General features: G+C 48.6%; 1 protein-coding gene across 1 annotated transcript in view; it reads right to left on the reverse strand.

The window, feature by feature from the left end:
- Positions 1–1,696: 1,696 nt before the first annotated feature.
- The window catches only part of LOC124020997 (voltage-dependent T-type calcium channel subunit alpha-1H-like), a gene marked incomplete at its 3' end in the record, with an annotated part of 212,184 nt that continues 188,943 nt past the window's right edge, over positions 1,697–24,937 (reverse strand). Inside the window, 14 exon segments of the mRNA XM_046336312.1 lie at positions 1,697–1,767; positions 4,947–5,080; positions 5,340–5,449; positions 5,822–5,973; positions 10,010–10,109; positions 10,112–10,204; positions 12,076–12,165; positions 13,043–13,055; positions 13,057–13,163; positions 13,727–13,853; positions 17,825–18,006; positions 19,048–19,116; positions 22,769–22,800; positions 22,803–22,891. Of these exon segments, the coding sequence (XP_046192268.1) occupies positions 1,697–1,767; positions 4,947–5,080; positions 5,340–5,449; positions 5,822–5,973; positions 10,010–10,109; positions 10,112–10,204; positions 12,076–12,165; positions 13,043–13,055; positions 13,057–13,163; positions 13,727–13,853; positions 17,825–18,006; positions 19,048–19,116; positions 22,769–22,800; positions 22,803–22,891 (1,369 nt within the window).

Raw genomic sequence — 24,937 nt, forward strand, 5'->3', positions numbered from 1 at the left:
CAGACAGATTATTATAACACCCAGAATATTATAACACCCAGACAGATTATTATAACACCCAGACAGATTATTATAACACCCAGACAGATTATTATAACACCCAGACAGATTATTATAACACCCAGACAGATTATTATACCACCCAGACAGATTATTATAACACCCAGACAGATTATTATAACACCCAGACAGATTATTATAACACCCAGACAGATTATTATAACACCCAGACAGATTATTATAACACCCAGATTATTATAACACCCAGACAGATTATTATAACACCCAGACAGATTATTATAACACCCAGACAGATTATTATACCACCCAGACAGATCATTATAACACCCAGACAGATTATTATAACACCCAGACAGATTATTATAACACCCAGACAGATTATTATAACACCCAGACAGATTATTATAACACCCAGACAGATTATTATAACACCCAGATTATTATAACACCCAGACAGATTATTATAACACCCAGACAGATTATTATAACACCCAGACAGATTATTATAACACCCAGACAGATCTTCAACAGTATTACTATAGTACTACTACAGTATTATATTAGTATCAACAGTATTACTATAGTACTACTACAGTATTATATTAGTATCAACAGTATTACTATAGTACTACTACAGTATTATATTACTATCAACAGTATTACTATAGTACTACTACAGTATTATATTAATATTATAGTTACCTGAGGCAGGGCCTGAACTACAGTGTCTAGTAGAGCTCTCATCCCTGTTGCCATCTTCAACAGTATTACTATAGTACTACTACAGTATTATATTAGTATCAACAGTATTACTATAGTACTACTACAGTATTATATTAGTATCAACAGTATTACTATAGTACTACTACAGTATTATATTAGTATCAGTACAGTATTACAACAGTATTACTATAGTACTACTACAGTATTATATTAGTATCAACAGTATTACTATAGTACTACTACAGTATTATATTACTATCAACAGTATTACTATAGTACTACTACAGTATTATATTAGTATCAACAGTATTACTATAGTACTACTACAGTATTATATTACTATCAACAGTATTACTATAGTACTACTACAGTATTATATTAGTATCAACAGTATTACTATAGTACTACTACAGTATTATATTGGTATTATAGTTACCTGAGGCAGGGCCTGAACCACAGTGTCTAGTAGAGCCCTCATCCCTGTTGCCATCTTCAACAGTATTACTATAGTACTACTACAGTATTATATTAATATTATAGTTACCTGAGGCAGGGCCTGAACCACAGTGTCTAGTAGAGCCCTCATCCCTGTTGCCATCTTCAACAGTATTACTATAGTACTACTACAGTATTATATTAATATTATAGTTACCTGAGGCAGGGCCTGAACTACAGTGTCTAGTAGAGCCCTCATCCCTGTTGCCATCTTCAACAGTATTACTATAGTACTACTACAGTATTATATTAGTATCAACAGTATTACTATAGTACTACTACAGTATTATATTACTATCAACAGTATTACTATAGTACTACTACAGTATTATATTAATATTATAGTTACCTGAGGCAGGGCCTGAACTACAGTGTCTAGTAGAGCCCTCATCCCTGTTGCCATCTTCAACAGTATTACTATAGTACTACTACAGTATTATATTAATATTATAGTTACCTGAGGCAGGGCCTGAACTACAGTGTCTAGTAGAGCCCTCATCCCTGTTGCCATCTTCAAAAGCTTCAACACTGAGGAGACAGAAACCAAACAGACCCATTAGAACTGAAACCAGAACAGACCCATTAGAACTGAAACCAGAACAGACCCATTAGAACTGAAACCAGAACAGACCCATTAGAACTGAAACCAGAACAGACCCATTAGTATTGAAACCAGAACAGACCCATTAGAACTGAAACCAGAACAGACCCATTAGAACTGAAACCAGAACCATTAGAACAGAGACCAGAACAGACCCATTAGAACTGAAACCAGAACAGACCCATTAGAACTGAAACCAGAACAGACCCATTAGTATTGAAACCAGAACAGACCCATTAGAACTGAAACCAGAACAGACCCATTAGAACTGAAACCAGAACAGACCCATTAGTATTGAAACCAGAACAGAACCATTAGAACTGTAGAAAAGGACCCAAACACATACTGTACACATATACAGTCGTGGCCCAAAGTTTTGAGAATGACACAAATATTATTTTTCAAAAAGTCTGCTGCCTCAGTTTGTATGATGACAATTTGCATATACTCCAGAATGTTATGAAGAGTGAACAGATGAATTGCAATTAATTGCAAAGTCCCTCGTTGCCATGCAAGTGAACCGAATTCCCCCCAAAAACATTTCCATTGCATTTCTGCCCTGCCACAAAAGGACCAGCTGACATCATGTCAGTGATTCTCTCGTTAACACAGGTGTGAGTGTTGACGAGGACAAGGCTGGAGATCACTCTGTCATGCTGATTGAGTTCGAATAACAGACTGGAAGCTTCAAAAGGAGGGTGGTGCTTGGAATCATTGTTCTTCCTCTGTCAACCATGGTTACCCTCAAGGAAACACGTGCCGTCCTCATTGCTTTGCACAAAAAGGGCTTCACAGTCAAGGATATTGCTGCCAGTAAGATTGCACCTAAATCAACCATTTATCGGATCATCAAGAAATTCAAGGAGAGTGTTTCAATTGTTGTAAAGAAGGATTCAGGGTGCCCAAGAAAGTCCAGCAAGCGCCAGGACCATCTCCTAAAGTTGATTCAGCTGCGGGATCGGGGCACCACCAGTACAGAGCGTGCTCAGGAATGGCAACAGGCAGGTGTGAGTGCATCTGCACGCACAATGAGGCGAAGACTTTTGGAGGAAAGCCTGGTGTCAAGAAGGGCAGCAAAGAAGCCACTTCTCTCCAGGAAAAACATCAGGGACAGACCGATATTCTGCAAAAGGTACAGGGATTGGACTGCTGAGGACTGGGGTAAAGTAATTTTCTCTGATGAATCCCCTTTCCGATTGTTTGTGGCATCCTGAAAAAAGCTTGTCCGGAGAAGACAAGGTGAGCGCTACCATCAGTCCTGTGTCATGCCAACAGTAAAGCATCCTGAGACCATTCATGTGTGGGGTTGCTTCTCAGCCAAGGAAGTGGGCTCACTCAGAATTTTGCCTAAGAACACAGCCATGAATAAAGAATGGTAACAACACATCCTCCGAGAGCAACTTCTCCCAACCATCCAGGAACAGTTTGGTGACGAACAATGCCTGTTCCAGCATGATGGAGCACCTTTCCATAAGGCAAAAGTGATAACTAAGTGGCTCGGGGAACAAAACATCAATATTTTGGGTTTATGGCCAGGAAACACCCCAGACCTTAATCCCATTGAGAACTTGTGGTCAATCCTCAAGAGGCGGGTGGACAAACACCCACAAATTCTGAAACTTCAAGCATTGATTATGCAAGAATGGGCTGCCATCAGTCAGGATGTGGCCCAGAAGGTAATTGACAGCATGCCATCAGTCAGGATGTGGCCCAGAAGGTAATTGACAGCATGCCATCAGTCAGGATGTGGCCCAGAAGGTAATTGACAGCATGCCATCAGTCAGGATGTGGCCCAGAAGTTAATTGACAGCATGCCATCAGTCAGGATGTGGCCCAGAAGGTAATTGACAGCATGCCATCAGTCAGGATGTGGCCCAGAAGGTAATTGACAGCATGCCATCAGTCAGGATGTGGCCCAGAAGGTAATTGACAGCATGCCATCAGTCAGGATGTGGCCCAGAAGGTAATTGACAGCATGCCATCAGTCAGGATGTGGCCCAGAACGTAATTGACAGCATGCCATCAGTCAGGATGTGGCCCAGAAGTTAATTGACATCAAGGCGGTGGCCCGTTCCTGTAGGTTCATGCTCTACAACATCCGCAGAGTACGACCCTGCCTCACACAGGAAGCGGCGCAGGTCCTAATCCAGGCACTTGTCATCTCCCGTCTGGATTACTGCAACTCGCTGTTGGCTGGGCTCCCTGCCTGTGCCATTAAACCCCTTCAACTCATCCAGAACGCCGCCGCCCGTCTGGTGTTCAACCTTCCCAAGTTCTCTCACGTCACCCCGCTCCTCCGTTCTCTCCACTGGCTTCCAGTTGAAGCTCGCATCCGCTACAAGACCATGGTGCTTGCCTACGGAGCTGTGAGGGGAACGGCACCTCAGTACCTCCAGGCTCTGATCAGGCCCTACACCCAAACAAGGGCACTGCGTTCATCCACCTCTGGCCTGCTCGCCTCCCTACCACTGAGGAAGTACAGCTCCCGCTCTGCCCAGTCAAAACTGTTCGCTGCTCTGGCCCCCCAATGGTGGAACAAACTCCCTCACGACGCCAGGACAGCGGAGTCAATCACCACCTTCCGGAGACACCTGAAACCCCACCTCTTTAAGGAATACCTAGGATAGGATAAGTATTCCCTCTCACCCCCCACCCCCCTTTAAGATTTAGATGCACTATTGTAAAGTGACTGTTCCACTGGATGTCATAAGGTGAATGCACCAATTTGTAAGTCGCTCTGGATAAGAGCGTCTTCTAAATGACTTAAATGTAATGTAAATGTAATGCCATCAGTCAGGATGTGTCCCAGAAGTTAATTGACAACGTGCCAGGGCGGATTGCAGAGGTCTGGAAAAAGAAGGGTCACCACTGCAAATATTGACTCTTTGCATCAACTTCATGTAATTGTCAATAAAAGCCCCTGTACACGTATTACTGAGGGAGTGTGTGTGTGTGTGTGTGTGTGTGTGTGTGTGTGTGTGTGTGTGTGTGTGTGTGTGTGTGTGTGTGTGTGTGTGTGTGTGTGTGTGTGTGTGTGTGTGTGTGTGTGTGTGTGTGTGTGTGTGTGTGTGTGTGTGTGTGTGTGTGTGTGTGTGTGTGTGTGTACCTCTAGCGATCCTCAGTACTCTCATGATGCGTATGATGGTGGGGTTGATGGGCAGTGACGCGTTGAGGTCAATCTCCTCCAGAGTGATGCCCATCACGGACAACAACACGATGGCCAGGTCCAGCTGGTTCCACCTACACAGAGAACGTTTCATTGTGTATCCACATAGAGTATTGAAAGTGTGTTGTGTGTGTATGCAGGTGTGTGTGTGTGTGTGTGTGTGTGTGTGTGTGTGTGTGTGTGTGTGTGTGTGTGTGTGTGTGTGTGTGTGTGTGTGTGTGTGTGTGTGTGTGTGTGTGTGTGTATGCAGTGTGTGTGTGTGTGTGTGTGTGTGTATGCAGTGTGTGTGTGTGCAGTGTGTGTGTGTGTGTGCAGTGTGCGTCAGTGCGTTACCTCTCCTTGAAGAAGCGTCTCAGCCCGAAGGCGATGAGTTTGAGGACCGTCTCGATAACAAACACCAGAGTGAAGACGTAGTTACAATACTTCAACCCCTCCTCCAGATACTGGAAGACACACACACACACACACACACACACACACACACACACACACACACACACACACACACACACACACACACACACACACACACACACACACACACACACACACACACACACACACACACACACACACACACTTGTTGCTATAGGTACAAGATTGGCCTAGTTAACTTTGTGGTTGCTATGGCTACCAGTGTGTGAGGTTGCTATAGTTACCTGTGGCTGGTTGTATTGTAGTGTGGTTACTATAGTAACCTGGGGCTGTTTCTACTGCAGTGTGGTTGCTATAGTTACCGGTGGCTGGTTATATTGTAGTGTGGTTACTATAGTTACCTGGAGCTGTTTGTATCTTAGTGCGGTTGCTATAGTTACCTGCGGCTGGTTGTAGTGCTCCATGCTCATGGTGAGGACGTTGGTAGCGATGATGACGGTGATGAAGAGGTCCAGGTAGTGGCTGGTGCACAACGTGTGGATGGTGAGACGCACCGGGGAGTAGTCTGCATAGTAGGGCCTCTCCTGGGCCTCTATTACAGACACACAGAGTAACCTGGTCATTAAACTGGGCCTCTCCTGGGCCTCTATTACAGACACACAGAGTAACCTGGTCATTAAACTGGGCCTCTCCTGGGCCTCTGTGACAGACACACAGAGAAACCTGGTCATTAAACTGGGTCTCTCCTGGGCCTCTATTACAACACACAGAGTAACCTGGTCATTAAACTGGGCCTCTCCTGGGCCTCTGTTACAGACACACAGAGAAATCTGGTCATTAAACTGGGCCTCTCCTGGGCCTCTGTTACAGACACACAGAGTAACCTGGTCATTAAACTGGGCCTCTCCTGGGCCTCTGTTACAGACACACAGAGTAACCTGGTCATTAAACTGGGCCTCTCCTGGGCCTCTGTTACAGACACACAGAGAAACCTGGTCATTAAACTGGTCGTCTGTAGATCAGGTCTCAGGGACAACAGTAAAAAAATCTCCTTCTGGTATGAGGTCATCGATGAAGTTACTGCCAGAGAGTTGTGTGTGCGTGTGACTGTGTGTGTGCGTGTGCGTGTGCGTGTGCGTGTGTGTGTGTGTGTGTGTGACTGTGTGTGACTGTGTGTGTGTGTGCTTGTGTGTGTGTGTCTGTGTGCGTGTGTGTGTGTAGATGAAACTGCTGCCTCAGGAGTTCCATCCTCTCCATCACCATCTCAAGGTGTCTTTGGCCAGAAAAGCGTCTCTGTTTGCCAGAAGTTTATGTCACTGAACACGATGACAGACTGCAGATAGAGGGGTGTGTGTGTGTGTGTGTGTGTGTGTGTGTGTGTGTGTGTGTGTGTGTGTGTGTGTGTGTGTGTGTGTGTGTGTGTGTGTGTGTGTGTGTGTGTGTGTGTGTGTGTGTGTGTGTGTGTGTGTGTGTGTGTAGGAAACAGTATGTGTCACACCAAACTCAGGAGCAACATGTCTTCCCTCCCTCCCTCCCTCCCTCCCTCCCTCCCTCCCTCCCTCCCTCCCTCCCTCCCTCCCTCCCCTCCCTGCTCTCTTGGCTCTCCTCTCTCCCTCCCTCCCTCCCTCCCTCCCCCTCCCTCCCTCCCTCCCTCCCTCCCTGCTCTCTTGGCTCTCCTCTCCTCCCTCCCACCCTCTCTCCCTCCCTCCCTCCTCCCCCTCCCTCCCTCCCTCTCTCTTACTCCTCCTCCTCTTCTCTGCTCTCTTGGCTCTCTTCCCCTCCCTCCCGCCCTCCCTCCCTCCCTCCCTCCCTCCCTCCCTCCCTCCCTCTCCCTCCCTCCCTCCCCTCCCTCCCTCCCTCCCTCCCTCCCTCTCTTTCCCTCCCCCCCTCCCCTCCCTCCCTCCCTCCCTCCCTCCCTCCCTCCCTCCCTCTTACTCCTCCTCCTCTTCTCTGCTCTCTTGGCTCTCTTCCCCTCCCTCCCTCCCTCCCTCCCTCCCTCTTTCCTCCTCCCTCCCTCCCCCCTCCCTCCCTCCCTCCCTCCCTCCCTCCCTCCCTCTTACTCCTCCTCCTCTTCTCTGCTCTCTTGGCTCTCTTCTCCTCCCTCCCTCCCTCCCTCCCTCCCTCCCTCCCTCTTTCCTCCTCCCTCCCTCCCTCCCTCCCTCCCTCCCACCCTCTCTCCCTCCCTCCCTCCCTATCTTTCCTCCCCTCCCCCCTCCCTCCCTCCCTCCCTCCCTCCCTCCCTCCCTCCCTCCCTCCCTCTCTTTCACTCCCTCCCTCCCTCCCTCCCTCTTACTCCTCCTCCTCTTCTCTGCTCTCTTGGCTCTCTTCCCCTCCCTCCCTCCCTCCCTCCCTCCCTCCCTCCCTCCCTCCCTCCCTCCCTCCCTCTTACTCCTCCTCCTCTTCTCTGCTCTCTTGGCTCTCTTCCCCTCCCTCCCTCCCTCCCTCCCTCCCTCCCTCCCTCTTACTCCTCCTCCTCTTCTCTGCTCTCTTGGCTCTCTTCCCTCCCTCCCTCCCTCCCTCCCTCCCTCCCTCCCTCCCTCCCTCTCTTTCCTCCTCCCTCCCTCCCCCTCCCTCCCCCCCTCCCTCCCTCCCTCCCTCCCTCCCTCCCTCTCTTTCCTCCCCTCCCTCCCTCCCTCCCTCTTACTCCTCCTCCTCTTCTCTGCTCTCTTGGCTCTCTCTCCTCCCTCCCTCCCTCCCTCCCTCCCTCCCTCCCTCCCTCCCTCTTTCACTCCTCCCTCCCTCTCTTTCACTCCTCCCTCCCTCCCCCTCCCCCTCCCTCCCTCCCTCCCTCCCTCCCTCCCTCCCTCTTACTCCTCCTCCTCTTCTCTGCTCTCTTGGCTCTCTTCCCCTCCCTCCCTCCCTCCCTCCCTCTTTCACTCCTCCCTCCCTCCCTCCCTCCCTCCCTCCCTCCCTCCCTCCCTCTCTTTCCTCCCTCCCTCCCTCCCTCCCTCTTACTCCTCCTCCTCTTCTCTGCTCTCTTGGCTCTCTTCTCCTCCCTCCCTCCCTCCCTCCCTCCCTCCCTCCCTCCCTCCCTCCCTCCCTCCCTCCCTCCCTCCCTCCCTCTCTTTCCTCCCTCCCTCCCTCCCTCCCTCTTACTCCTCCTCCTCTTCTCTGCTCTCTTGGCTCTCTTCTCCTCCCTCCCTCCCTCCCTCCCTCCCTCCCTCCCTCCTTCACTCCCTCCCTCCCTCCCTCCTCTTACTCCTCCTCCTCTTCTCTGCTCTCTTGGCTCTCTTCTCCTCCCTCCCTCCCTCCCTCCCTCCCTCTTTCCTCCTCCCTCCCTCCCTCCCTCCCTCCCTCCCTCCCACCCTCTCTCCCTCCCTCCCTCCCTATCTTTTCCCCCTCCCCCCTCCCTCCCTCCCTCCCTCCCTCCCTCCCTCCCCCTCCCTCCCTCCCTCCCTCCCTCCCTCCCTCCCTCTCTTTCACTCCCCTCCCTCCCTCCCTCCCTCTTACTCCTCCTCCTCTTCTCTGCTCTCTTGGCTCTCTTCCTCCCTCCCTCCCTCCCTCCCTCCCTCCCTCCCTCTTTCACTCCTCCCTCCCTCCCCCTCCCTCCCTCCCTCCCTCCCTCCCTCCCTCCCTCTTACTCCTCCTCCTCCTCTTCTCTGCTCTCTTGGCTCTCTTCTCCTCCCTCCCTCCCTCCCTCCCTCCCTCCCTCCCTCCCTCCCTCCCTCCCTCCTCCCTCCCTCCCTCCCTCCCTCCCTCTCTTTCACTCCCTCCCTCCCTCCCTCCCTCTTACTCCTCCTCCTCTTCTCTGCTCTCTTGGCTCTCTTCTCCCTCCCTCCCTCCCTCCCTCCCTCCCTCCCTCCCTCCCTCCCTCCCTCCCTCCCTCCCTCTTTCACTCCTCCCTCCCTCCCCCCTCCCTCCCTCCATCCCTCCCTCCCTCCCTCCCTCCCTCCCTCCCTCCCTCTTACTCCTCCTCCTCTTCTCTGCTCTCTTGGCTCTCTTCTCCTCCCCCTCCCTCCCTCCCTCCCTCCCTCCCTCCCTCCCTCTCTTTCACTCCCCTCCCTCCCTCCCTCCCTCTTACTCCTCCTCCTCTTCTCTGCTCTCTTGGCTCTCTTCCCCTCCCTCCCTCCCTCCCTCCCTCTTTCACTCCTCCCTCCCTCCCCCTCCCTCCCTCCCTCCCTCCCTCCCTCCCTCCCTCTTACTCCTCCTCCTCTTCTCTGCTCTCTTGGCTCTCTTCTCCTCCCTCCCTCCCTCCCTCCCTCCCTCCCTCCCTCCCTCCCTCCCTCTTTCACTCCTCCCTCCCTCCCTCCCTCCCTCCCTCCCTCCCTCTTTCACCCCTCCCTCCTCCCTCCCTCCCTCCCTCCCTCCCTCCCTCCCTCCCTCTCCCTCCCTCTCTTTCACTCCCCTCCCTCCCTCCCTCCCTCTTACTCCTCCTCCTCTTCTCTGCTCTCTTGGCTCTCTTCTCCTCCCTCCCTCCCTCCCTCCCTCCCTCCCTCCCTCTCTTTCACTCCCCTCCCTCCCTCCCTCCCTCTTACTCCTCCTCCTCTTCTCTGCTCTCTTGGCTCTCTTCTCCTCCCGGGCCTTGGCCTCCTCTCCCTCCCCCCTCCTCTACCTCCCTCCCTCCTCTCCCTCCCTCCCTCCCTCCCTCCCTCCCTCCCTCCCTCCCTCCCTCCCTCCCTCCCTCTTACTCCTCCTCCTCTTCTCTGCTCTCTTGGCTCTCTTCTCCTCCCGGGCCTTGGCCTCCTCTTCCTCCTGGTCCTGACGACACTTGTGGAAGTTCTCCACGAACAGACGCCCACGAACATGTTGAGGACGAAGAAACTGACGATGAGGAGGAAGGAGATGAAGAACAGGAGCATCCACGGGTTGTGGTTCCTCACCGGCTGGAGGACGAAGATAAACCACAATATCAGAAACAGAGAGAAAAGTACTTATTGGTTCTACTGTTGTACTGCCACAACACTCATCAGGACGTATTGGTTCTACTGTTGTACTGCCACAACACTCATCAGGACGTATTGGTTCTACTGTTGTACTGGAGGCCTGTAGCAGTACTATGTGGGGACTACCAGAGGCCTGTAGCAGTACTATGTGGGGACTACCAGAGGCCTGTAGCAGTACTATGTGGGGACTACCAGAGGCCTGTAGCAGTACTATGTGGGGACTACCAGAGTCCTGTAGCAGTACTATGTGGGGACTACCAGAGGCCTGTAGCAGTACTATGTGGGGACTACCAGAGGCCTGTAGCAGTACTATGTGGGGACTACCAGAGGCCTGTAGCAGTACTATGTGGGGACTACCAGAGGCCTGTAGCAGTACTATGTGGGGACTACCAGAGGCCTGTAGCAGTACTATGTGGGGACTACCAGAGGCCTGTAGCAGTACTATGTGGGGACTACCAGAGTCCTGTAGAAGTACTATGTGGGGACTACCAGAGGCCTGTAGCAGTACTATGTGGGGACTACCAGAGGCCTGTAGCAGTACTATGTGGGGACTACCAGAGGCCTGTAGCAGTACTATGTGGGGACTACCAGAGGCCTGTAGCAGTACTATGTGGGGACTACCAGAGGCCTGTAGCAGTACTATGTGGGGACTACCAGAGGCCTGTAGCAGTACTATGTGGGGACTACCAGAGGCCTGTAGCAGTACTATGTGGGGACTACCAGAGGCCTGTAGCAGTACTATGTGGGGACTACCAGAGGCCTGTAGCAGTACTATGTGGGGACTACCAGAGGCCTGTAGCAGTACTATGTGGGGACTACCAGAGGCCTGTAGCAGTACTATGTGGGGACTACCAGAACAGACCTAGAGGCCTGTAGCAGTACTATGTGGGGACTACCAGAACAGACCTGGAGGCCTGTAGCAGTACTATGTGGGGACTACCAGAGGCCTGTAGCAGTACTATGTGGTGACTACCAGAGGCCTGTAGCAGTACTATGTGGGGACTACCAGAGGCCTGTAGCAGTACTATGTGGTGACTACCAGAGGCCTGTAGCAGTACTATGTGGGGACTACCAGAACAAACCTAGAGGCCTGTAGCAGTACTATGTGGGGACTACCAGAACAGACCTAGAGGCCTGTAGCAGTACTATGTGGGGACTACCAGAACAGATCTAGAGGCCTGTAGCAGTACTATGTGGGGACTACCAGAGGCCTGTAGCAGTACTATGTGGGGACTACCAGAGGCCTGTAGCAGTACTATGTGGGGACTACCAGAGGCCTGTAGCAGTACTATGTGGGGACTACCAGAGTCCTGTAGCAGTACTATGTGGGGACTACCAGAGGCCTGTAGCAGTACTATGTGGGGACTACCAAAGGCCTGTAGCAGTACTATGTGGGGACTACCAGAGGCCTGTAGCAGTACTATGTGGGGACTACCAGAGGCCTGTAGCAGTACTATGTGGGGACTACCAGAGGCCTGTAGCAGTACTATGTGGGGACTACCAGAACAGACCATATATATATATATATAGCAGTACTATGTGGGGACTACCAGAACAGACTATATATATATATATATATATATATATATATAGCAGTACTATGTGGGGACTACCAAAACAGACCATATATATATACATACAGCCAAACACGGATATCGCCAAGACGGTTGAATACCTGTTGAGGTGTGTGTGTGTGTGTGTGTGTGTGTGTGTGTGTGTGTGTGTGTGTGTGTGTGTGTGTGTGTGTGTGTGTGTGTGTGTGTGTGTGTGTGTGTGTGTGTGTGTGTGTGTGTGTGTGTGTGTGTGTGTACCTGCTGGTCTACCCCAACGGCGTCCAGTCCGTCATACATGATGCTGACCCACCCGTCTTTAGAGGACAGGACAAACAGAGACATCAACGCCTGGACAGACAGACAGACAGACAGACAGACAGACAGACAGACAGACAGACAGACAGACAGACAGACAGACAGACAGACAGACAGACAGACAGACAGACAGACAGACAGACAGACAGACAGACAGACAGACAGACAGACAGACAGACAGACAGACAGACAGACAGACAGACAGACAGACAGACAGACAGACAGACAGACAGACAGACAGACAGACAGACAGACAGACAGACAGACAGACAGACAGAAAGGTGAAAAGAAGATATAACTCAGACCTCTCCTTTCCTCAACTTCTTTTAATTCAATTAATTTAAATTCATTTAAATTTATTTAAATTCATTTACATTCATTCCAATACAATTAATTTCAATTAAATTAAATTCATTTAAATTCATTCCAATTCAGTTCAATTCATTTCAATTAATTCCAATTCAGTTCGATTCATTTCAATTAATTCCAATTCATTTCAATTCATTTCAATTAATTCCAATTCAGTTCGATTCATTTCAATTCATTCCAATTCAGTTCGATTCATTTCAATTCATTCCAATTCAGTTCGATTCATTTCAATTCATTTCGATTCATTTAAATTCATTCCAATTCAGTTCGATTCATTTCAATTAATTTCAATTCAGTTCGATTCATTTCAATTCATTTCAATTCAGTTCGATTAATTCCAATTCAAAGGGCGTTATTGGGATCCATATGTTTACATTGGAAAAAGCTCAAAGATTAAAGAATCCAGTGTGTGTGTGTGTGTGTGTGTGTGTGTGTGTGTGTGTGTGTGTGTGTGTGTGTGTGTGTGTGTGTGTGTGTGTGTGTGTGTGTGTGTGTGTGTGTGTGTGTGTGTGTGTTTCTGGGTACCTGTCCCAGGTTATACCTGTCCCAGGTTAGTTGTATTTGCGTCGTGTCCACCGGTAGCCGGCACGGAGACAGTCAGTCCTATTGGTCACGTTCCTCACGTCCGCCCCCTCACAGTGGAAGAACTTACCCTTGAAAAGCTACACCACACACAAGAAACCACAGAGAGAAACACACACACACACAAACTCAACCACAGACTATAAGACTAAATTGCAGCCTGTCTGTCTGTCTGTGTGAGTCTGTGTCTCTCTCTGTCTCTCTCTGTCTCTCTCTCTCTCTGTCTCTCTCTCTCTCTGTCTCTCTCTCTCTCTGTCTCTCTCTCTCTCTCTCTCTCTCTGTCTCTCTCTCTCTGTCTCTCTCTCTCTGTCTCTCTCTCTCTGTCTCTCTCTCTCTCTCTCTCTCTCTCTCTCTCTCTCTCTCTCTCTCTCTCTCTCTCTCTCTCTCTCTCTCTCTCTCTCTCTCTCTCTCTCTCTCTCTCTCGCTGTCTCTCTCTCTCTCTCTCGCTGTCTCTCTCTCTCTCTCTTCCTCTCTGTCGCTCTCTCTCTCTCTCTCTCTCTCGCTGTCTGTCTCTCTCTCGCTGTCTCTCTCTCTCTCGCTGTCTCTCTCTCTCTCGCTGTCTCTCTCTCTCTCGCTGTCTCTCTCTCTCTCGCTGTCTCTCTCTCTCGCTGTCTGTCTCTGTCTTTCTGTCTCTGTCTGTTACCTGTACTCCCAGTATTCCAAACACGATGAAGAAGCCGCAGCAGATGAGGACGATGTTTCCGATGGGTCTCAGAGACGTGATCAGAGTCTCTACTACCAGCTTCAGACCGGGGGCTCGACTGATCACCCTGCAACACACACACACACACACACACACACACACACACACACACACACACACACACACACACACACACACACACACACACACACACACACACACACACACACACACACACACACACACACACACACACACACACACACACACACACACACACCTGTAACATTTTAGTAATTTAGCAAACATTCCTATCCTGAACAACTAGCATAGCAGACAGATAGCTAGGAGAGACAAGCTGACGTGACAGATAGCTAGGAGAGACAAGCTGACGTGACAGATAGCTAGGAGAGACAAGCTGACGTGACAGTAAACAGACAGCTAGGAGAGACAAGCTGACGTGACAGTAAACAGACAGCTAGGAGAGACAAGCTGACGTGACAGTAAACAGACAGCTAGGAGAGACAAGCTGACGTGACAGATAGGTAGGAGAGACAAGCTGACGTGACAGACAGCTAGGAGAGACAAGCTGACGTGACAGTAAACAGACAGCTAGGAGAGACAAGCTGATGTGACAGTAAACAGACAGCTAGGAGAGACAAGCTGACGTGACAGACAGCTAGGAGAGACAAGCTGATGTGACAGACAGCTAGGAGAGACAAGCTGACGTGACAGATAGCTAGGAGAGACAAGCTGACGTGACAGATAGCTAGGAGAGACAAGCTGATGTGACAGACAGCTAGGAGAGACAAGCTGACGTGACAGATAGCTAGGAGAGACAAGCTGACGTGACAGATAGCTAGGAGAGACAAGCTGACGTGACAGTAAACAGACAGCTAGGAGAGACAAGCTGACGTGTAAACAGACAGCTAGGAGAGACAAGCTGACGTGACAGTAAACAGACAGCTAGGAGAGACAAGCTGACGTGACAGATAGCTAGGAGAGACAAGCTGACGTGACAGACAGCTAGGAGAGACAAGCTGACGTGACAGTAAACAGACAGCTAGGAGAGACAAGCTGACGTGACAGTAAACAGACAGCTAGGAGAGACAAGCTGACAGACAGCTAGGAGAGACAAGCTATGTGACAGACAGCTAGGAGAGACAAGCTGGACGTGACAGATAGCTAGGAGAGACAAGCTGACGTGACAGATAGCTAGGAGAGACAAGCTGATGTGACAGACAGCTAGGGAGAGACAAGCTGACGTGACAGATAGCTAGGAGAGACAAGTAAACAGATAGCTAGGAGAGAGAGACGTGACAGATAGCTAGGAGAGACAAGTGACGTGACAGACAGCTAGGAGAGACAAGCTGACGTGACAGTAAACAGACAGCTAGGAGAGACAAGCTGACGTGACAGATAGCTAGGAGAGACAAGCTGACGTGACAGATAGCTAGTAAACAGACAGGAGGAGAGACAAGCTGACGTGACAGTAAACAGACAGCTAGGAGAGACAAGCTGACGTGTAAACAGACAGCTAGGAGAGACAAGCTGACGTGACAGACAGCTAGGAGAGACAAGCTGACTGACAGATAGCTAGGAGAGACAAGCTGATGTGACAGTAAACAGACAGCTAGGAGAGACAAGCTGACGTGACAGTAAACAGACAGCTAGGAGAGACAAGCTGACATGACAGATAGCTAGGAGAGACAAGCTGACGTGACAGACAGCTAGGAGAGACAAGCTGACGTGACAGTAAACAGACAGCTAGGAGAGACAAGCTAACGTGACAGACAGCTAGGAGAGACAAGCTGACGTGATAGTAAACAGACAGCTAGGAGAGACAAGCTGACGTGATAGTAAACAGACAGCTAGGAGAGACAAGCTGACGTGACAGACAGCTACAGAGACAAGCTAGGAGAGACAGATGGCTAGGCTGACAGTACGTGACAGACAGCTAGGAGAGACAAGCTGACGTGACAGACAGCTAGGAGAGACAAGCTGACGTGACAGTAAACAGACAGCTAGGAGAGACAAGCTGACGTGACAGTAAACAGACAGCTAGGAGAGACAAGCTGACGTGACAGACAGCTAGGAGAGACAAGGAGAGACAAGCTAGGAGAGACAAGTGACAGACAGCTAGGAGAGACAAGCTGACGTGACAGACAGCTAGGAGAGACAAGCTGACGTGACAGTAAACAGACAGCTAGGAGAGACAAGCTGACGTGACAGTAAACAGACAGCTAGGAGAGACAAGCTGACGTGACAGACAGCTAGGAGAGACAAGCTGACGTGACAGATGGCTAGGAGAGACAAGCTGACGTGACAGACAGCTAGGAGAGACAAGCTGACGTGACAGACAGCTAGGAGAGACAAGCTGACGTGACAGTAAACAGACAGCTAGGAGAGACAAGCTGACGTGACAGTAAACAGGCAGCTAGGAGAGACAAGCTGACGTGACAGTAAACAGACAGCTAGGAGAGACAAGCTGACGTGACAGACAGCTAGGAGAGACAAGCTGACGTGACAGTAAACAGACAGCTAGGAGAGACAAGCTGACGTGACAGACAGCTAGGAGAGACAAGCTGACGTGACAGACAGCTAGGAGAGACAAGCTGAAGTGAAAGAAAGCTAGGAGAGACAAGCTGACGTGACAGATGGCTAGGAGAGACAAGCTGACGTGACAGACAGCTAGGAGAGACAAGCTGACGTGACAGACAGCTAGGAGAGACAAGCTGACGTGACAGTAAACAGACAGCTAGGAGAGACAAGCTGACGTGACAGTAAACAGACAGCTAGGAGAGACAAGCTGACGTGACAGTAAACAGGCAGCTAGGAGAGACAAGCTGACGTGACAGTAAACAGACAGCTAGGAGAGACAAGCTGACGTGACAGACAGCTAGGAGAGACAAGCTGACGTGACAGTAAACAGACAGCTAGGAGAGACAAGCTGACGTGACAGACAGCTAGGAGAGACAAGCTGACGTGACAGACAGCTAGGAGAGACAAGCTGAAGTGACAGACAGCTAGGAGAGACAAGCTGACGTGACAGACAGCTAGGAGAGACAAGCTGGCGTGACAGACAGCTAGGAGAGACAAGCTGACGTGACAGACAGCTAGGAGAGACAAGCTGACGTGACAGTAAACAGACAGCTAGGAGAGACAAGCTGACGTGACAGACAGCTAGGAGAGACAAGCTGGCGTGACAGACAGCTAGGAGAGACAAGCTGACGTGACAGACAGCTAGGAGAGACAAGCTGACGTGACAGTAAACAGACAGCTAGGAGAGACAAGCTGACGTGACAGTAAACAGACAGCTAGGAGAGACAAGCTGACGTGACAGTAAACAGACAGCTAGGAGAGACAAGCTGACGTGACAGACAGCTAGGAGAGACAAGCTGACGTGACAGATAGCTAGGAGAGACAAGCTGACGTGACAGTAAACAGACAGCTAGGAGAGACAAGCTGACATGACAGTAAACAGACAGCTAGGAGAGACAAGCTGACATGACAGATAGCTAGGAGAGACAAGCTGACGTGACAGACAGCTAGGAGAGACAAGCTGACGTGACAGTAAATAGACAGCTAGGAGAGACAAGCTGACGTGACAGTAAACAGACAGCTAGGAGAGACAAGCTAACGTGACAGACAGCTAGGAGAGACAAGCTGACGTGATAGTAAACAGACAGCTAGGAGAGACAAGCTGACGTGATAGTAAACAGACAGCTAGGAGAGACAAGCTGACGTGACAGACAGCTAGGAGAGACAAGCTGACGTGACAGACAGGTAGGAGAGACAAGCTGACGTGACAGATAGCTAGGAGAGACAAGCTGACGTGACAGATAGCTAGGAGAGACAAGCTGACGTGACAGTAAACAGACAGCTAGGAGAGACAAGCTGACGTGACAGTAAACAGACAGCTAGGAGAGACAAGCTGACGTGACAGTAAACAGACAGCTAGGAGAGACAAGCTGACGTGACAGTCAACAGACAGCAGGGAGAGACAAGTCCCACTAGTATCGAAGGCAGAAAGACAAGGGTGTTATTAATTAGTTAAATTGTTTTCACAAGGTACAGTACAAACACACGTTACATCACACACCTGAAAGGGTACGCAGGAGTCGCAGCACTCTGAGGATTCCTAGGATACGGTTACCGCCGGCGGATGCTATGGAAACCAGAATGTCCAGCAGAGATACAAACACCAACAGTCCATCCAGAACATTCCAGCTGCTCTTCAGATAGACTGCTTCACCTGAGTACAGACCCTGGGCTACCACCTATACACACACAGACACACACACACACACACACACAGACACACAGACACACACACACACACACACACACACACACACACACACACACACACACACACACACACACACACAGTAAATGTGTTACCTTAACTAAATGTGTTACCTTACCTTAACTAAATGTGTTACCTTAACTAAATAACTAAATTGTTACCTTAACTAAATGTGTTACCTTATCTTAACTAAATGTGTTACCTTACCTTAACTAAATGTTTTACCTTAACTAAATGTGTTACCTTAACTAAATGTGTTACCTTAACTAAATGTGTTACCTTACCTTAACTAAATGTGTTACCTTAACTAAATGTGTTACCTTACCTTAACTAAATGTGTTACCTTAACTAAATGTGTTACCTTAACTAAATGTGTTACCTTAACTAAATGTTTTACCTTAACTAAATGTGTTACCTTAACTAAATGTGTTACCTTAACTAAATGTGTTACCTTAACTAAATGTGTTACCTTAACTAAATGTGTTACCTTAACAAAATGTGTTACCTTACCTTAACTAAATGTGTTACCTTACCTAAACTAAATGTGTTACCTTAACTAAATGTGTTACCTTACCTTAACTAAATGTGTTACCTTACCTTAACTAAATGTGTTACCTTAACTAAATGTGTTACCTTACCTTAACTAAATGTGTTACCTTAACTAAATGTGTTACCTTAACTAAATGTGTTACCTTAACTAAATGTGTTACCTTAACAGGATGTGTTACCTTACCTAAATGTGTTACCTTACCTTAACTAAATGTGTTACCTTACCTTAACTAAATGTGTTACCTTAACTAAATGTGTTACCTTAACTAAATGTGTTACCTTACCTTAACTAAATGTGTTACCTTAACTAAATGTGTTACCTTAACTAAATGTGTTACCTTAACTAAATGTGTTACCTTACCTTAACTAAATGTGTTACCTTAACTAAATGTGTTACCTTAACTAAATGTGTTACCTTAACTAAACTAACCTTAACTAAATGTGTTACCTTAACTAAACTAACCTTAACGGTCATCTCTGCTATGAAGATCACAGTGAAGATATGGTTGGACACACTGAGGAACACTCTCTCCTGAAAACACAACACACACACACAGGGTTAGTCTATCTAGCTTCCTGTGAAAACACAACACACACACACACAGGGTTAGTCTATCTAGCTTCCTGTGAAAACACAACACACACACACACAGGGTTAGTCTATCTAGCTCCTGTGAAAACACAACACACACACACACACACAGGGTTAGTCTATCTAGCTTCCTGTGAAAACACAACACACACACACACAGGGTTAGTCTATCTAGCTTCCTGTGAAAACACAACACACACACACACAGGGTTAGTCTATCTAGCTTCCTGTGAAAACACAACACACACACACACACAGGGTTAGTCTATCTAGCTTCCTGTGAAAACACAACACACAGGGTTAGTCTATCTAGCTTCCTGTGAAAACACAACACACACACACACAGGGTTAGTCTATCTAGCTTCCTGTGAAAATGTGTTACACACACACAGGGTTAGTCTATCTAGCTTCCTGTGAAAACACAACACACACACACAGGGTTAGTCTATCTAGCTTCCTGTGAAAACACAACACACACACACACAGGGTTAGTCTATCTAGCTTCCTGTGAAAACACAACACACACACACAGGGTTAGTCTATCTAGCTTCCTGTGAAAACACTTAACTAAACACACACACACACACACAGGGTTAGTCTATCTAGCTTCCTGTGAAAACACTACACACACACACACAGGGTTAGTCTATCTAGCTTCCTGTGAAAACACAACACACACACACACAGGGTTAGTCTATCTAGCTTCCTGTGAAAACACAACACACACACACACAGGGTTAGTCTATCTAGCTTCCTGTGAAAACACAACACACACACACACAGGGTTAGTCTATCTAGCTTCCTGTGAAAACACAACACACACACACAGGGTTAGTCTATCTAGCTTCCTGTGAAAACACAACACACACACACACAGGGTTAGTCTATCTAGCTTCCTGTGAAAACACAACACACACACACACACAGGGTTAGTCTATCTAGCTTCCTGTGAAAACACAACACACACACACACAGGGTTAGTCTATCTAGCTTCCTGTGAAAACACAACACACAGGGTTAGTCTATCTAGCTTCCTGTGAAAACACAACACACACACACACAGGGTTAGTCTATCTAGCTTCCTGTGAAAACACAACACACAGGGTTAGACTATCTAGCTTCCTGTGAAAACAGCTAGACATACAGTACTGTGTGTCTGTATGTCTGGTCTCTCCAGAGTGATGGTCTTACTCTACTGTGTGTCTGTGTGTCTGGTCTTTCCAGAGTGATGGTCTGACTGTACTGTGTGTCTGGTCTCTCCAGAGTGATGGTCTTACTGTACTGTGTGTCTGTATGTCTGGTCTCTCCAGAGTGATGGTCTTACTCTACTGTGTGTCTGTGTGTCTGGTCTCTCCAGAGTGATGGTCTGACTGTACTGTGTGTCTGGTCTCTCCAGAGTGATGGTCTTACTGTACTGTGTGTCTGTGTGTCTGGTCTCTCCAGAGTGATGGTCTTACTGTACTGTGTGTCTGTGTGTCTGGTCTCTCCAGAGTGATGGTGTTACTGTACTGTGTGTCTGGTCTCTCCAGAGTGATGGTTTTACTGTACTGTGTGTCTGGTCTCTCCAGAGTGATGGTCTTACTGTACTCTGTGTCTGTATGTCTGGTCTCTCCAGAGAGATGGTCTTACTATACTTTGTGTCTGTATGTCTGCTCTCTAGAGTGATTGTCTGACTGTACTGTGTATCTCTGTGTCTGGTCTCTCCAGAGTGATGGTCTGACTGTACTGTGTGTCTGGTCTCTCCAGAGTGATGGTTTTAATGTACTGTGTGTCTGGTCTCTCCAGAGTGATGGTCTTACTGTACTGTGTGTCTGTATGTCTGGTCTCTCCAGACTGATGGTCTGACTGTACTGTGTGTCTGGTCTCTCCAGAGTGATGGTCTTACTGTACTGTGTGTCTGTGTGTCTGGTCTCTCCGGAGTGATGGTCTTACTGTACTGTGTGTCTGGTCTCTCCAGAGTGATGGTCTGACTGTACTGTGTGTCTGTGTGTCTGGTCTCTCCAGAGTGATGGTCTTACTGTACTGTGTGTCTGGTCTCTCCAGAGTGATGGTCATACTGTACTATATGTCTGTATGTCTGGTCTCTCCAGAGTGATGGTCTTACTGTACTGTGTGTCTGTATGTCTGGTCTCTCCAGAGTGATGGTCTTACTGTACTGTGTCTGTGTGTCTGGTCTCTCCAGAGTGATGGTCTGACTGTACTGTGTCTGTGTGTCTGGTCTCTCCAGAGTGATGGTCTGACTGTACTGTATGTCTGGTCTCTCCAGAGTGATGGTCTGACTGTACTGTGTGTCTGGTCTCTCCAGAGTGATGGTCTTACTGTACTGTGTGTCTGGTCTCTCCAGAGTGATGGTCTGACTGTACTGTGTGTCTGGTCTCTCCAGAGTGATGGTCTTACTGTACTGTGTGTCTGGTCTCTCCAGAGTGATGGTCTGACTGTACTGTGTGTCTGGTCTCTCCAGAGTGATGGTCTTACTGTACTGTGTGTCTGTGTGTCTGGTATCTCCAGAGTGATGGTCTGACTGTACTGTGTGTCTGGTCTCTCCAGAGTGATGGTCTTACTGTACTGTGTGTCTGTGTGTCTGGTCTCTCCAGAGTGATGGTCTTACTGTACTGTGTGTCTGGTCTGTCCAGAGTGATTGTCTTACTGTACTGTGTGTCTGTGTGTCTGGTCTCTCCAGAGTGATGGTCTTACTGTACTGTGTGACTGGTCTCTCCAGAGTGATGGTCTGACTGTACTGTGTGTCTGTGTGTCTGGTCTCTCCAGAGTGATGGTCTTACTGTACTGTGTGTCTGGTCTCTCCAGAGTGATTGTCTGACTGTACCTTGTGTCTGGTCTCTCCAGAGTGATGGTCTTACTGTACTGTGTGTCTGTGTGTCTGGTCTCTCCAGAGTGATGGTCTTACTGTACTGTGTGTCTGTATGTCTGGTCTCTCCAGAGTGATGGTCTTACTGTACTGTGTGTCTGGTCTCTCCAGAGTGATGGTCTTACTGTACTGTGTGTCTGTGTGTCTGGTCTCTCCAGAGTGATGGTCTTACTGTACTGTGTGTCTGGTCTGTCCAGAGTGATTGTCTTACTCTACTGTGTTTCTGTGTGTCTGGTCTCTCCAGAGTGATGGTCTTACTGTACTGTGTGACTGGTCTCTCCAGAGTGATGGTCTGACTGTACTGTGTGTCTGTGTGTCTGGTCTCTCCAGAGTGATGGTCTTACTGTACTGTGTGTCTGGTCTCTCCAGAGTGATTGTCTGACTGTACCTTGTGTCTGGTCTCTCCAGAGTGATGGTCTTACTGTACTGTGTGTCTGTGTGTCTGGTCTCTCAGAGTGATGGTCTTACTGTACTGTGTGTCTGTATGTCTGGTCTCTCCAGAGTGATGGTCTTACTGTACTGTGTGTCTGGTCTCTCCAGAGTGATGGTCTTACTGTACTGTGTGTCTGTGTGTCTGGTCTCTCCAGAGTGATGGTCTTACTGTACTGTGTGTCTGGTCTCTCCAGAGTGATTGTCTTACTCTACTGTGTTTCTGGTCTCTCCAGAGTGATGGTCAAACTGTACTATGTGTCTGTATGTCTGGTCTCTCCAGAGTGATGGTCTTACTGTACTGTGTGTCTGTATGTCTGGTCTCTCAGAGCGATGGTGATGCAGTTGAGGAAGATGAAAAGGAGGATTATGTGATCAAACATCTTGTGAGTTATCACTCTCTGACACCACTGACGAAACCTGGGGAGGATGGAGAGAGAGAGAGGGGGAGAGGGAGAGAGAGAGAGAGAGAGAGAGAGAGAGAGAGAGAGAGAGAGAGAGAGAGAGAGAGAGAGAGAGAGAGAGAGAGAGAGAGAGAGGGAAGAGAGAGAGAGAGAGAGAGAGAGAGAGAGAGAGAGAGAGAGAGAGAGAGAGAGAGAGAGAGAGAGAGAGAGAGAGAGAGAGAGAGAGAGAGAGAGAGAGAGAGAGAGAGAGAGAGAGAGAGAGAGAGAGAGAGAGAGAGAGAAAGAGAGAGACAGAGAGAAAGAGAGAGAGACAGAGAGAGAGAGAGGGATAGGGAGAGAGAGAAGAAAAGAGAGAGAGAGAAGAAAGAGAGAGAGAGACAGAGAGACATAGAGAGAGATAGACAGAGAGAGAGAGGGATAGGGGAGAGAGAGAGAGATATAGAGACACAAAGAGGGATAGGGAGAGAGAGATACAGAGAGTGAGAAGAAAGAGCGAGAGACAGAGAGAGAGAGAGAGAGAGAGAGAGAGAGAGAGAGAGACAGAGAGAGGGATAGGGAGAGACAGAGACAGAGACAGAGACAGAGAGAGAGAGAGAGAGAGAGAGAGAGAGAGAGAGAGAGAGAGAGAGAGAGAGAGAGAGAGAGACAGAGAGAGAGAGAGAGAGAGAGGGAAGAAAGAGAGAGAGAGAGACAGACAGAGAGAGAGAAGAAGAGAGAGAGAGAGAGAAGGGAGAGAGAGAGACAGAGAGAGGGAGGGAGAGAGAGACAGAGAGAGGGAGAGAGACAGAGACAGAGAGAGAGAGAGAGAGAGAGAGAGAGAGAGAGAGATGTATTATTAGATGTATTTGACAAAGACAATACACATCAATACATTTTCCATAAATGTGCCAGATTCAGCAGCTAGCTAGTATTCATATGAGAGGTTACTTTATCCTTGGAGCCTCTAGCCCAGTCCAGTCTGGTCTGGTCTAGTCCTGTCCTGTCTAGTCTAGTCCGGTCTAGCCCAATCCAGTTTAGTCTAGTCCAGTCTAGTCCGGTCGAGTCTAGTCTCATCAAACCAGTCCAGTCTAATCCAGTCTAGCCCAGTCTACTCTAGTCCAGTCTAGTCCAGTCTAGTCTCATCCAAACCAGTCCAGTCTAATCCAGTCTAGCCCAGTCTCTAGTCCAGTCTAGTCCAGTCTAGTCCAGTCTAGTCAGTAGTCTAGTCTCATCCCAAACCAGTCCAGTCTAATCCAGTCTGGTCCAGTCTACTCTAGTCCAGTCTAGTCCAGTCTACTCTAGTCCAGTCTAGTCCAGTCGAGTCTAGTCTCATCCAAACCAGTCCAGTCTAATCCAGTCTGGTCCAGTCTACTCTAGTCCAGTCTAGTCCAGGTTAGTCTAGTTTAATCCAGTTTAGTCTAGTCCGGTCTAGCCCAATCCAGTTTAGTCTAGTCCAGTCTAGTCCGGTCGAGTCTAGTCTCATCCAAACCAGTCCAGTCTAATCCAGTCTAGTCCAGTCTACTCTAGTCCAGTCTAGTCCAGTCGAGTCTAGTCTCATCCAAACCAGTCCAGTCTAATCCAGTCTGGTCCAGTCTACTCTAGTCCAGTCTAGTCCAGGTTAGTCTAGTTTAATCCAGTTTAGTCTAGTCTAGGCCAGTCTAGTCCAGCCTACTATAGCCCAGTCTACTATAGTCCAGTCTAATCCAGTCTACTATAGTCCAGTCTACTATAGTACAGTCTAGACAAGTCCAGTCTAGTCCGGTCTAGTCTAGTCTACTCCTGTCTAGTCCAGTCTACTTCTGTCTAGCTGGTCTAGTCTACTCTAGTCCAGTCTACTCTACTCTAGTCCAGTTTACTCTAGTCCAGTCTAATATAGTCCAGTCTACTCCTGTCTAGTCCAGTCTACTCCTGTCTAGCCAGTCTAGTCCAGCCGACTCAAGTCCAGTCTACTCTAGTCATTCTAGTCCAGTCTTCACCTGTCTAGTCCAGTCTACTCCTGTCTAGCCACTCTAGTCCAGTCTACTCAAGTCCAGTCTAGTCCAGGTTAGTCTAGTTTAATCCAGTTTAGTCTAGTCTAGGCCAG

Source organism: Oncorhynchus gorbuscha, unplaced genomic scaffold (assembly GCF_021184085.1).
Source record: "Oncorhynchus gorbuscha isolate QuinsamMale2020 ecotype Even-year unplaced genomic scaffold, OgorEven_v1.0 Un_scaffold_1016, whole genome shotgun sequence".
NCBI classification, from domain to species: domain Eukaryota; kingdom Metazoa; phylum Chordata; class Actinopteri; order Salmoniformes; family Salmonidae; genus Oncorhynchus; species Oncorhynchus gorbuscha.